Source organism: Stigmatopora nigra, chromosome 1 (assembly GCF_051989575.1).
Source record: "Stigmatopora nigra isolate UIUO_SnigA chromosome 1, RoL_Snig_1.1, whole genome shotgun sequence".
NCBI classification, from domain to species: domain Eukaryota; kingdom Metazoa; phylum Chordata; class Actinopteri; order Syngnathiformes; family Syngnathidae; genus Stigmatopora; species Stigmatopora nigra.
In genome coordinates this window covers 19,987,325-19,999,717 of record NC_135508.1, presented here as the reverse complement: position 1 = coordinate 19,999,717, position 12,393 = coordinate 19,987,325, and the positions used below count along the sequence as shown (strand labels likewise).

General features: G+C 42.1%; 2 protein-coding genes across 3 annotated transcripts; one reads left to right on the top strand and one right to left on the bottom strand.

Moving 5' to 3' along the window:
* Nucleotides 1-3,143: 3,143 nt before the first annotated feature.
* cebpb (CCAAT enhancer binding protein beta) lies at nt 3,144-4,667 on the bottom strand. The gene has a single exon (XM_077727954.1). It carries the CDS (start codon nt 4,471-4,473, stop codon nt 3,583-3,585), a length of 891 nt encoding a protein of 296 aa, XP_077584080.1. The 5' UTR covers nt 4,474-4,667; the 3' UTR covers nt 3,144-3,582.
* Nucleotides 4,668-6,426: 1,759 nt separating this feature from the next.
* Nucleotides 6,427-12,270, top strand: peds1b (plasmanylethanolamine desaturase 1b). Of its 2 annotated transcripts, none has more exons than XM_077713244.1 (6): nt 6,427-6,629; nt 7,437-7,556; nt 7,655-7,746; nt 7,818-7,962; nt 8,600-8,812; nt 9,258-12,270. In XM_077713244.1, exons 1-6 carry the CDS (start codon nt 6,494-6,496, stop codon nt 9,377-9,379), a joined length of 828 nt encoding a protein of 275 aa, XP_077569370.1. In that variant the 5' UTR covers nt 6,427-6,493; the 3' UTR covers nt 9,380-12,270. The 2 variants fall into 2 exon arrangements, with proteins under 2 accessions (XP_077569370.1, XP_077569379.1); XM_077713253.1 differs by lacking the exon at nt 6,427-6,629 and adding an exon at nt 6,638-6,773.
* Nucleotides 12,271-12,393: the final 123 nt, after the last annotated feature.

The window sequence follows — 12,393 nt, the reverse complement described above, 5'->3', positions numbered from 1 at the left end:
CTGTCATAAGTTTGACAGTCATTTATTTAACTGTCTGAAGAGCAACACGCCCGTACAAGAGAAAAAAAACTCTCCGGAGCATCAGGTGTGTGTTTTTTTTTTTTTTTTTGTGCTTGTTTTCACTCCATTGTCAGAAGATTTTTTGGACTGTGGGGGTGCAGTTGGCTTGTGAGGGGCCATGATGCAACATCGAGCTTACGGACAAACACTGCCCACTGACGGTAAAATGAGGAGAGGAGGCTGGGCTAAACTTTCAAGCAAGGAGGTCATCCTGTATGGGAATTTCCCTGTCTTCTGTCAGCATTTGAGCAAGAAGTGAGGAAAAGACAACGCGGGGAACCAAGGGAACTCGAGTGGGGGTCGTTGCATTGAAGAAAGTAGAAAAAAATTCCATAAATATTTGAATTAGTGCCAAATGCACACAGGGCAGCAATACGCGCTCTTAAAAGCCGGCTTTAATTGCAAGCTTTGTTTAGTTTGTTCCTTGACTCTAATTATTGTCTTGCCGTTTGAAAAGTACTGACAATTATAAGACGCATGCGCACGTACCTCAGTTTACCTAAATAAAAGCAGCAACGAGTCAGTCTATCTAACACACTTTGCATTGATATCCGCCAAGGACATTTACTACTTATTTGAAAATTGAAGACACTTAGACTAATGGTGTTTCTCTGAATTTAAAAGGTGTGCATATATAGTTTGACTATATGATTTATGATTTTTCCCCTTCAAGACCGTTCTTATAAATCAAAACACTCACATTGAATTTTCATATTTCTTTTCGTAGAATGTTTTTTTAAATCAGGGAATATGATTTGAGACGTGTTGAGTTATGGACATAATCATGGAACATATTCAATTCATATCTAAAGGCGTTATTGTACGGCCACAGATTATTATAAAAGCCATTCCACCAATAGTAAACATTTGGATTAAAAGTTTAAAAATTAGATTTTAAGCAGTTGTGCTTTTAACAAGCTTACCAAAATGGAAAGGTATTTTTAGTATTTGGCTTCTATTGCTTTAACTTTGAAAAAATTCAACATTCCAAACTACAAAATGAAAGTTACTCATGAAAATTCCAGAAATGTTCAGCACTTAATTTTGACCACAGACTGCTGAAAATATGCACAGACAGACAATATATACAGTTTACTAGTAACCACTTTTGCATTAATGTCTGATATTCTCAATGTGAACGCAATCAAACATGTGTTATCCTTTTGGGAAAATATGCACATTTTGTAAAAAAAGAAAAGACTTTAGTTTTAGAATGAAGTTCGGAACGGGGTGTTACGTTTATTGACCGTTGGGATCGGCTACAGCACCCCTCGTGACCCTTGTAAGGATATGCGGTTCAGAAAATGGGTTTACTATTACTAAACTATTACTATACTATTAATGAGACACCATATATAAAAACAAATGACTTAAACACAATTTTAGATTGCAAACATTGGAGTCAAAGGTTTTGAGAGTTTATTTGTAAATCAAAGACAAACATGGCATTCAGTGTGTGTCGTATTCATACTATGGAAAGTGTCAGGTCACAATGACATTCTTCTTGGAGGTTTATCCACGCTTAGTTAAGAATTTTGTAAATTCTGTACTAATCCTGTTTGAACCAGCGATATTGGCAATGCTCTGTTACTTCAACTGGGAGTGGCATTAAACATATTGAGAGCACTTTTATAGCGGATTGTTAACTCTAAGTTCACAGTCACCATTCGGCACTCCCAAGCTATCAAGACAACTATTGTTACTTTTTGATTTCCACTCTCTCACTTAGACTGGATCACATTAACGGCAGCTCACGCCGTGCAATTGCTCCGCGCAACGTGGGTGGGGAATATATTGCCCAATATCTCCGAGCTGGCTCGTTCACCGCTGACTTGGGAAATCTCCTCACAATACACGGAGGAACAAGCAACGCTTGATTTCGACGCAGACCCGACCGCGTCTTTCCAATCTGAAAGCGGCCTCTCCTGAAAAACGAGCAGAGTTGGTTTTTCTTCTCTGCTGCCATTTCACTTGTCATCTCTCCCCACCCGGAAATGTCACGGATGACCTCCACATCCCACCGTAGATATCTAATGTCATATGCAGGTCTTTGCCCTGCTAAATTTAACTGCAAAACTAATATGACTCAAATCCAAAATACTATTACACTCTTCGGCCTGCTTTGTAGGACAAATCACTTTTCCAATATCCTATTTTCTCACTAGTATTTTCACCTCTGACATGGTCATTACATTTCATTATACTTGTAGAATGCAAATAAAAAGCATTCATTCATCCTATATATCACTTAGTATTAATTTTGCAATGTCACTTTTGGTGGCATGAAGTTGTAAACTACAACTACAGTTTTGCCTCAAGTCCAACAGTTAGTTCTTCTACTGCTTTGTTAAAGTTGTCTTAGCAGTGTCCACTTCAGTTGTGTGTCCAGGATATTGAGTAAAACTGAAAACAAAGTATGCCAAAGGTGACGCTAGTGAGCTAAGCTATTCTACTTAGTTTATGCGCTGATTTGTTTTACTGCAAATAGCGAACTCGGACGTGAATCTTAGACGTTGGTAAGAATTCTCCCAAATCTTTGCAGAGGATTAGGAATGCCCACGCTTTTAAAGCGTGACCCTAGCTGGCAACAAGGAGGTTAGTTGCTCATTAATTTGCCTGCAACCTTGAACCGCCCCCCCCGACGGGCCAGTGGACCCAGCAGACTATTGACAGAGCCATGTGCTGCAGATAAAGCCGACATTTCTGCTTTTTATGTGCTATTCTCAGCAATTATTACCGCCGACCAGGGACGGCAAAGATCTCGGGACATTTTGTGGCAAAACGATTTGTTCCGTAAGACGGAGACATGCCGCAAAATGTTGCAACAGCTATTTCTACAGCCGAGAGCCATGGCTCAGTGTATGCAAATGTATTGTTGGCATCACAAATCATAAGAAAACATGACCATGTAGTCATTGAACAAATGGATATGTCATTTATTCGGACAGCTCCATGTTGTTGTTGTTTTTTCGGAATTGGGAAAGGTTGCTGGATTTTTTTTTCTCACAGTTTTTCAAAAGGTGGCAAAGAGAAAATCTTTCATCCTAAAAAGAAGCATCTGAAATAAAGAGGTGTCAGTGAAATTGTTTAGACCAAAGTAGAAATCGTTTTAATTCCATAAAATATCAGGTACAATTAATACAGTTCACCTCGTCGATATTAAATAATTCCACTTATTTCATCCGTTGCCTGTGCTATTACCAAGAGTTGCGTCATTTCACTGCAGCACAACTCTTTGCCTGACAAGCAGCCGCTGCTCCACTTGGACATGTTCGCGTGGAAATTGGCCAATGGCATGTCATTTTGCTGGAGCCTGCACACAAATACTGCATACGGACAATTAGACGAGAAGAAGAAGAAGAAAGACATCTTGCGCAATGGGCGCCATGAGTCACTTCTTCGGAAGATCAAGTCTGATTGCAAAGTGTCTTTGTAAACCGATGGCGAGACAGCCTCCCCCACCCCCATAGTCAGTCAGGTTCGGGTCGACTCGACTCGGCTCGGGTTCGAGCTCGAGGCGTTTTAACACTGTCCGGTGGCCGAGAGCAGGTTGCGCAGGGTGGCCAACTCCCTGGACAGTTGCTCTACTCTCTTCTGTAAACGATCATTCTCAGCCGCCAGTTCCAACACTTTGTGTTGCGTCTCCAAGTTGCGCATTTTGGCTTTGTCGCGACTCTTGCGCACGGCCAAGTTGTTCCTCTCGCGCCTCTGTCGGTACTCGTCGCTGTCCTTGTCCAGGCGCTTCTTGGCCTTGCCCCCGGAGAGCTTGCCCCCCTGCGACGGGGATCTCGGGGATCTACCCTGACCCATCGGCGCGGGGGTCCCAGGTGGGCTGGAGCAAGTGGACGACGCCGTGGAGATGTTGCCCACGCTGCTCCCTGTCGACTGGTACTGCAGGTAGGGCCGCATGTCGAAAGCAGACGATCCGCTGTCCATTTTGCCGTCCTCCGGGTTGCTGTCGTCCCTCGAGGCGCGGTAGCGGGCCAGCTCGGAGGCCAGCACGCTGTCGACCCGCGTCTCCGGGAGGTCGCCGTAGCTCAGCCCGTAGGGAGGCGCTCGGGGGTCCCTGGGAGCGTCTCTCTGCGCCGCCTCCAGCTCGTTGAGCAGCGTGTAGTTCTTGATGGTGCCCGCTCTCTTCAGCTTGCTCTCGGCCAGAAAGTCGGAGAAGACGTCGCCTTGCTGGGGGTGCGAGTGCGCCGCCAGTTGGGGGCAGTGGACGGCGGTGGCTGCCGCCGCCGCCGCAGCCGCTGACGGATCCAAGTAGACGCTAAAGTCGATGGCTCTCTCTCGCTCCTCGATTCCCAACTCCGTCATCGAGTCCCCGAGCCTCCAGTACGACCCGCCCGGGTTGAGAATGCCGTCTCTCGCGTGGATCGCAAAGCCGCCCTCGTCGTAGAAACCGGCTACTTCCATGGATCTCAACACCCGAGCATGGAGGGCGCCCGAGTCGCTTTCGGCGAGTGTCGCAATTTTGCCTTTATTTTAGTTATTTATTTAATTATCTGTTCTTTATTTGCCTCTGCTCGCTGGAGCTTATCGCCTAGTTCCTCTGCGTGTGCGCCAGGCAAGTTGCGCTCGCAGTGGATTTGGAGGTTTGACAGGTCTTCCTGTCACGGGGGGAAGTTTTATTGCAGGCGAGGGGCGTGGCTTAACTGGGCAGGTGTGTGACGTGAACAAGGAGCGCGCTTGCAAACACTGGCCCCAAACTTCGTGGATTTTTCCATTTTTACTGTTCCCGAACATACCTAGTTGAAGACATTAAATTATTTGGCATAAAGGCTTAAATACGATACATGTATGATTTCACGCGCAGGGTCTACAAACAACAAGAGCATTGGCACTTGTTGACATTTGCTGCCATCACGCCCTCTAAAGTCGATAATGGAAAATTTCACCAGGCGATTCAAAAGATGCTGCGTAATTATGACGTCAGCACAAGACGCAATTCCAGATTATCCCCCAAACCCGCACAAGTACACACACGCGTAAAATTCATTGAAATCATGAATGTTTATCTTTCTTTTATTTAAAGCTCACCTTAACTTTATTATTTCAAATACTAAAATATCACCGTTTATCCGCAGAAATCAAAAGGCCATTATTTTAAAAAGTGTTTCTTTGTTTTTGTTTGGTCTCATTTGAGGATACATACAGTATGCATACGTAATATTGTTGTTTGAATGACTTAATTTGGTGCCATTGTCAACGATAGACGCCAATTTTAATTTCTTTTTTCTAAACTGTGGCTGCAAAGGCTACTTTTTCAGTGCCATTTGCAGAGCCGGATACAAGTCCATTTTGACTGAGAAGGTTGGCCATCTCTCCCAGTCAAAATGAATTGGACGCCTGGAGCCGTCATTGTCAAGCAAGATATTTGAACTGGAAAGATTGTGTAAAAAGTTTCATTGCCGTATGGCTGACCAAAGCAGGAGATCCGCTGTTTTTCTCTGATTATGGAAGTTTTCATTTGAGCATTTGCTGCCACCTCCCGGTGAAAAAAACATTGGCAAATTAACCGAAGCTTCAGAGAGTTGTGTGCCAAAATCAAGACCTACTATATTTGACATGGTAACAATCTCAGCGATTAAGCAATGAAATAATTAGGACCTCATTTCAATTTTTTTCAATGTGGAATCTAGGGCTTTTCAAAGAGTAGTTTACATTTTATTGTATTGTACTTTGTGGTTTCATAGGAGTGTTGTAAAACTGATGGTTTGACATCGTTTTATCCGTCGCCTTGTGCCCTGGGATTGGCTGGCAAAATCTATTCAGGGTGCCCCCCCCCCCCCCCATTGGTTCCTGTAATTTTCTAAGGCTCCAGCACCCCCTGCGACCCCTGTGAGCAGTTCAGAATATGAATAAATGGATCTTGACGTTATATCATACACATTTAAATACTGTCTGTGAGTGTGAATGGTTGTCTGTCTCTATGTGTGCCCTACGACTTACCGGCGACCAGTCCAGGTTGTAGTCTGCCTTTCGCCCAAAGCCAGCTGGGATAGGCTTGACATAAACAATGTTTAAAAAGACATTGATGATATAGGTGATAATCTCTACTATTTACGTCACCCAGTTTCCAAAACAGCTCTCAATTTCAAGAAATTTGGCGAACCCCCATCTATACATAAGTGACGCTTTTTTGCCACCTGCTGTCCATTGTTATGTATAACAAATGTCGTGAGGGAGGGCCACTTTGTTTGCTAAAATTGTCCGGGTGGGGTCAGACGTAACCAGGAAGCGCACTGCATTCTTCGTAACCCCATTGGTTAAACCACGATCCCCCTGCGCCTGACAATTGGCCGCTTTCACAGCATCTCGAATCTGATTGGTTCAAATCTCTCTTCTCGTTGTGGGCTGAGAAGTTGACGTTTTCGTTGGCTCTTGACTAGGAGCACGCAGACTCGACTGGAGGGGCTGAGCCCAAAGTAGAGATATGGCGAGAATGGTGGACGGGAGCGGATGTGGAGAGGAACTAGAGAACTCCGAGCGGCAGGGAAATGACAGGGGCGCGGCCAGGTGGGGGCCACAGCACGCCGGCGCCCGCGAATTGGCCACTTTATATTCGCCAGGTGAGTCAGTCGAGCCGTGCGGCTTCTTGCGCCTCCATGCTAGCGTTGTTTCTCCGGTACAAGTCCCCACCCAGGCTTCCGCGTAACACTGGCTCTTACGTACTCTACGGGAGTTGCCGAGTAAGAAGAATGCAATGATCACGAGTAAGGCGACTAAATAAGTGGGTTCGCAAATTGTTGCCTGTCGTCCAAATTGCAGCGTTTGATTGGGTCATGGTGATCGTTGCACAAGAAAAATCACGTGAGGCATGCAATATGAATTTCAATCGCTGTTTGTTGGGTTTGAATATCAAGCAAGAAGTGGCAACTGCACAAACATTTAACATTAGTTAAGAAAGATGTCAAAGTCCACCAAAATCTTCTAGTCTTGCCACTTTTGAACATCAAATGTTAATTTAATTGACTTTTTGCAAACCCTGCCTCCTAAGCAACACTCTGCCAATCATACTTTGATGAATCATTCTCTAATTGATTTAGTGGTTTTGAGATTGCCAACATAAAACTTGTCGTGATGCACCGGTGACATTTTTCAATGCCACACAAGGTACCCCTAGAGTATATTAAAATGAATGTGGTACATTCCCTTCCCTAAAATTAATGAACAACTGGATTCCAATGGATTAAACAATTGGGACATGAATCGTCACTCTCATATCAATTTCTCCTAAATAAACTAGCATCCAGACATGGTAAGGTACAATTACGAAACAAATGTTGTCGAAGAAAGATCTCATCTCCCACCGCAAAGCATCTCTATGTTCCAAAATTTCTCTGAGAGAATCTGCTGTTGACTATTTGTGCTTGTAGGCAAAAGATGCCAGGAGTGGATAAGTGTCCTCCTCTGCTTCTCTCTCATGGCCTTCAATTTCTTTCACCTCCTTGCCAATTTTCACCTAGGACACATGTGGCCTATCCTGTTGGGTATTGGTAAGTCCTGATTTTACCAATAGATGCAGATAAGTCACTCCATACCAAATTACGTTTTATTTTTTTGTCTTTGTTTTTTTTTAAACCCCGATGTGTAGCGGCAGGTATCCTGACCGCAGACTTTGCGTCGGGCCTCGTACACTGGGGGGCTGACACGTGGGGATCGGTGGATCTACCCATTTTTGGAAAGGTCATCTCAAAGTTTCTTAAGTTTTTTGTCGAGTATCTTGTTTTATAAACAAGTTGTCATATCATACGTAGGCCTTCATCCGACCGTTCAGAGAGCACCACATTGACCCCACGGCCATCACCCGTCATGACTTCATTGAGACCAATGGTGACAATTGCATGTTGACCATCGTCCCACTTGCCAACATGGCCTTCAACTTTCTCACCCTCTCCCCAGGTGAGTTTTTTACTTTCAGGCATGGGCCAAAATCAGATTGTGACCATATGATAAACTTTAGAAAAAATAGACTGACATAAAAATTGAAATTCTATAAGTATTTCTTTCTTGTTAGCAATATACAGGTTGATTAAAAATGTTTTCCCTACTAGCTACAAATGAATACATTCTAAAATTAAATTAGAATTTCCCATCATTTGAATATTTTTTTTGGTCTAAAATCTAACTGTTAGTAATCCCTGCTCTATAGATGTAAAACAAGCACAAGTGTGCCAGGCGGAAGGCTATTTTACTATGCCCTCGCCTGGCTAAATTGTAACATACAGGCATCAATGAGTCTACAAATAATTAATCAGCCCTTTTACAAAAAGGGAGGCAATGAAAAAGGCTTCAGAAAAGGATATGAACTGGCTCATGCTACATAGCTCCCAAGTTTAAAGATGATCTGTTCACAAATGACAGAGTAGTAGGATTTCAAAGTTATTGTCCATAAGAAGAAGAACAACATCAACTTGTGTTGTGAAACAAGAAAAAGAAGAGAGCTGGGCTTTTCAAATGTTGGTTTACTGTCAAAGCATTAATCGACCTGTGCCTATTTACTTCTTTTGTTAACCTTATTCCGTCTCTCTTGTCTCAGCTGAGATCTACCATCTGTACCCGTGGTACTGCTACCTGTTTGCATTGGGAATATTCGTGACTCTGACCAACCAGATCCACAAGTGGTCCCACACGTACTTTGGCCTCCCACGTTGGGTGGTCTTCCTGCAGAACTGCCACGTCATCCTTCCACGCAAGCACCATCGCATCCATCACGTCTCTCCACATGAAACATACTTCTGCATTACCACAGGTTGGCCTTCTTGTATCTATTGGATAATTTTTATTCCGTTGCATTAATGACAATAGAGGTCCAAATTTACTTGGGCTGGGAGAGGCTGGCTGAAGAAGGTGGGTAAAGACACTAATATTTGTTACTTAGTTGACTTGGCTAATAGTGTAACATTAAGTGGTTGGTGGGGGGCAGAGGGGAGGGATTTATGTCAGTCGGCCCCAGGGCAGCTGTGGCTACAATAGTAATAGTAATCACCACCTACTATGTGAATGAAAAATCTTTGAGTAGTATGAAAAACGCCATGTAGATCCATTCGGCCATTTCGTACCGCTTATCCACACAAGGGTCACGGGGGGTGCTAGAGCTGAACTCAGACTGCCCGCATCAAAGTTAAGCACAAGTACCAGTGCGCCATTGGGTGGACATATAAATCCAAGGCTTAATTATTGTTATTGTCATGCAGGTTGGCTCAACTACCCCCTGGAGAAGTTAGGTTTTTGGAAAAACTTGGAGGATCTTATCCAGGGAGTCACAGGAGAGAAACCCCGAGCTGATGACCTCAAATGGGCTCATAAAGTCAAGTAATACCGCAGGCCAATGTCACCCTACCTCAGAAGACCCCCTCCCCCTTTCAACACTTCACCCGCACTTTTGCCTCTCTGTAATCCACATGGAGGCAAATTATGAAATTCAGATGCCATAGCTTTAAGTCTTGCACATTTTCTGTTTTTCAAGAGGATATATATATATATTTTTTTTTCTTTTCCAAAATGCACAATGGCCATTTCTAAATTGCAATACATTTTAGCTACAATAACTGCTCACATTTGTTTGGACTTGCCCATATTACATAAGATCAGATGACCTTCAATTGGGCAATGGGGGTGATCAGAATCATCCTCTGCGGGATCGGTGGTTCAGTTTTGATGGGCTCACAGCAATTATACTTGATGCTTAAGTGCAAAATTCAAATATTGACGGTAGAGACAAGCCAGCAGACTGAACTTAAAGCAACTTTAATAGCAAAAGAACAAAGAGATGAATCATTTCTGTTGCATTTGTCGACTTGGCACTATTTTATCCGCATAGCCTTTTAACATGTCGGATTTATGTCAGAACAGTATTCACTGACGGATATTAACCATGGCTTTGCCAAGCAGACCAGTTTGTTCCATTTTTACACCCAACGGAGCCTTAACAACTGGAAATGACATTCCTAAACAAAATTTGAATTTGCAGAAGAATTGAATTAACAAATTACAGACTGACCTCTCGTTAAATGTAACACAGCTGCTCAAAAGCGGAAGAAAGTCAAAGTTGTACTGTAGTGCATTATATTAATAGTCGTGTCTTATATTTGAACAGGTAAATCATTTAAGCGATGCTCAATTCAGTGACATAAAAGATGAGTTTAGCAACAAAAAAGCATGAACTCATTGGCTGCTAAATGGATGCTCATCACCCGGCAGCCAATGAAATGCTTTAATTAAAAAAAAAGTCGCATCCGATTGTACCTGACGTAGTGGCCTGCACGTGTATGGTTCTGTCAGGTCCGTCGTCCATTTTGTCGAGCTGCCTTACACACTCCACACATCATCGTTTGTACCTTTCACAGAACATTGACGTCATTCAGTCTTCTAAAAGCCTCGGTGTTACTCAAACATGGTCACGCCACCATCACCTTTTCTAAGGTTCGGAGTACCTCACCGACCTTTAAAAGGGCTTCGTTCACTGGTGGGAAGCTTTTATTTTATTTTAGTTTCTTTTCTGACTCTTACGTCCGTAATTTGCAGGCGTGTTGTAAAGCAAATGACTATGCAGTGTAACTTCATGTCTTAACTCATCGGATTTAAATGCCTTTCTTTCTTTTCCAGAATGATGCGCTAATATTTGGGGCACTATTATTTAAGTGAGATGCTTGCCCTTTAATTGATTGAACCCGGCTGCTCTTTGAATCTGGTGTGTTCCGAAAAGCGGGTCTAGAGATTGAACTACTACCTACATCTTCTGTCTTTATTCCAAGACGTGATTACCCTGGCGCTTCTGCTTGTTTAAAGATAGGGACATCTTTTTATCTGATGTCATATTCCACCATTTCAATTCTTGTTGAATTTAGGGTTGCAGTTTATTCAAACAGGATTTCCTAACTGTTTGTTTTTGAGCAATTTATAAAAGGGAAAATAGCACAAGGAAGTAGGAACACTGCAATAATTATCTTAATTTAGTGATCTCAAGGTTTTGAAATGGTGGCAAAAGTAGTCGTTATACCCGCTGCATTAATTGGTAGAGCATAGCCAGAGTCAAATGGATTTTTTAATTTTTGCACTGGAATTGCAAATATAATAACTTATTTTGTTCCTGAACAAAAAAAAGTAATTATGATTTGAAAAATGGAATGGTCCTACTTTGTTTGTTTTGCGACAGACCAGAAAAGGAAAATTGGCGTTTTTTATTTTATGTTTTTATTTAAATTCTTTGAATGTACTTACCTGTGTCTTATGTTCTAAAGTGTTACTGTTAAAAATATATTCGGGAAAAAAAATGGGGAATTGGAAAAAGTGGGATATTGCAACAGCAGCCTGATATTTTTCACGTCAGACTAATGAGGACTTGTGGCATAGTGGTCGGGAATCATTACATTGAAATGTTTCCATTCGTATTAGCATTCAGTTTGTATTTTAAATCTTTTTATGTGGCTATATTTGAGGTACGCAGTTTAACATCAACTCAGAATCTTTGGTTAACAGAAAAAAACAACAGGCTCACTGTAAATGATGTCACGCTTGTAAAATAAGGAGCATCTTTGTGTGAAGTAATAGACGAAGGCGCTTCATGCCACATCGGCTTTTGCGCCTGTTTTGTGTTGCGACGCCGTTGGAGCTGGTGGTAGATTTTGGTTGCTTGGTTCACACAAGCACTGTGTTGCTTTGTTTTGTGGTGATATTTGAAGGAGTTTTGGTTCTTTAACTTACTGCTGCAAACTAACAGTTTAAGACGTCACATACCCATTTCAAATATTTACTTTTAAAATGCGAGTTTGATGCCAGTTGTAGTTTGGATTTTGGACAACATCCAAGCACTTTGAAAACAATTAGTTTAAAGATAAAACAATTCTAAGGCAGTGTGTTTTACTGAGCTTGTGATGGGTGTGATTTTTCTGTTTGTATCACATGGTTTGATCTAAATTTTGTACAAATTGTCGGAAGGTGATAGATCAGTCATCAATGGTAAATTTTATTCATGACTTTAGTCAAGTTGCTTGCCTTATCGGCACCCTGAATAGATTTCCTCTTATTCCTGTCTTCTAAATGGCAGAAGACTGATGTTGCCATTCATCTGTGGCAAGGCAAGTTTTAGATATCACAATAAAATACCTTGATGCCTTTTTGTTGTCTCCCCTCTTTGGGAGATGTACAATGTGTATATTGTATTAACCTTTTTATTTATAAGTCAACTAAATAAAAGTTCAATACTTATACCAGTTCCTCTTGATTATTTATTTCACATAGAGAGACAAATTGACAAGACCTAGTGTGTGTGTATATACATATATTTATTAATATAAATATAACCATAGATCACTTCTCCATTTATTATTT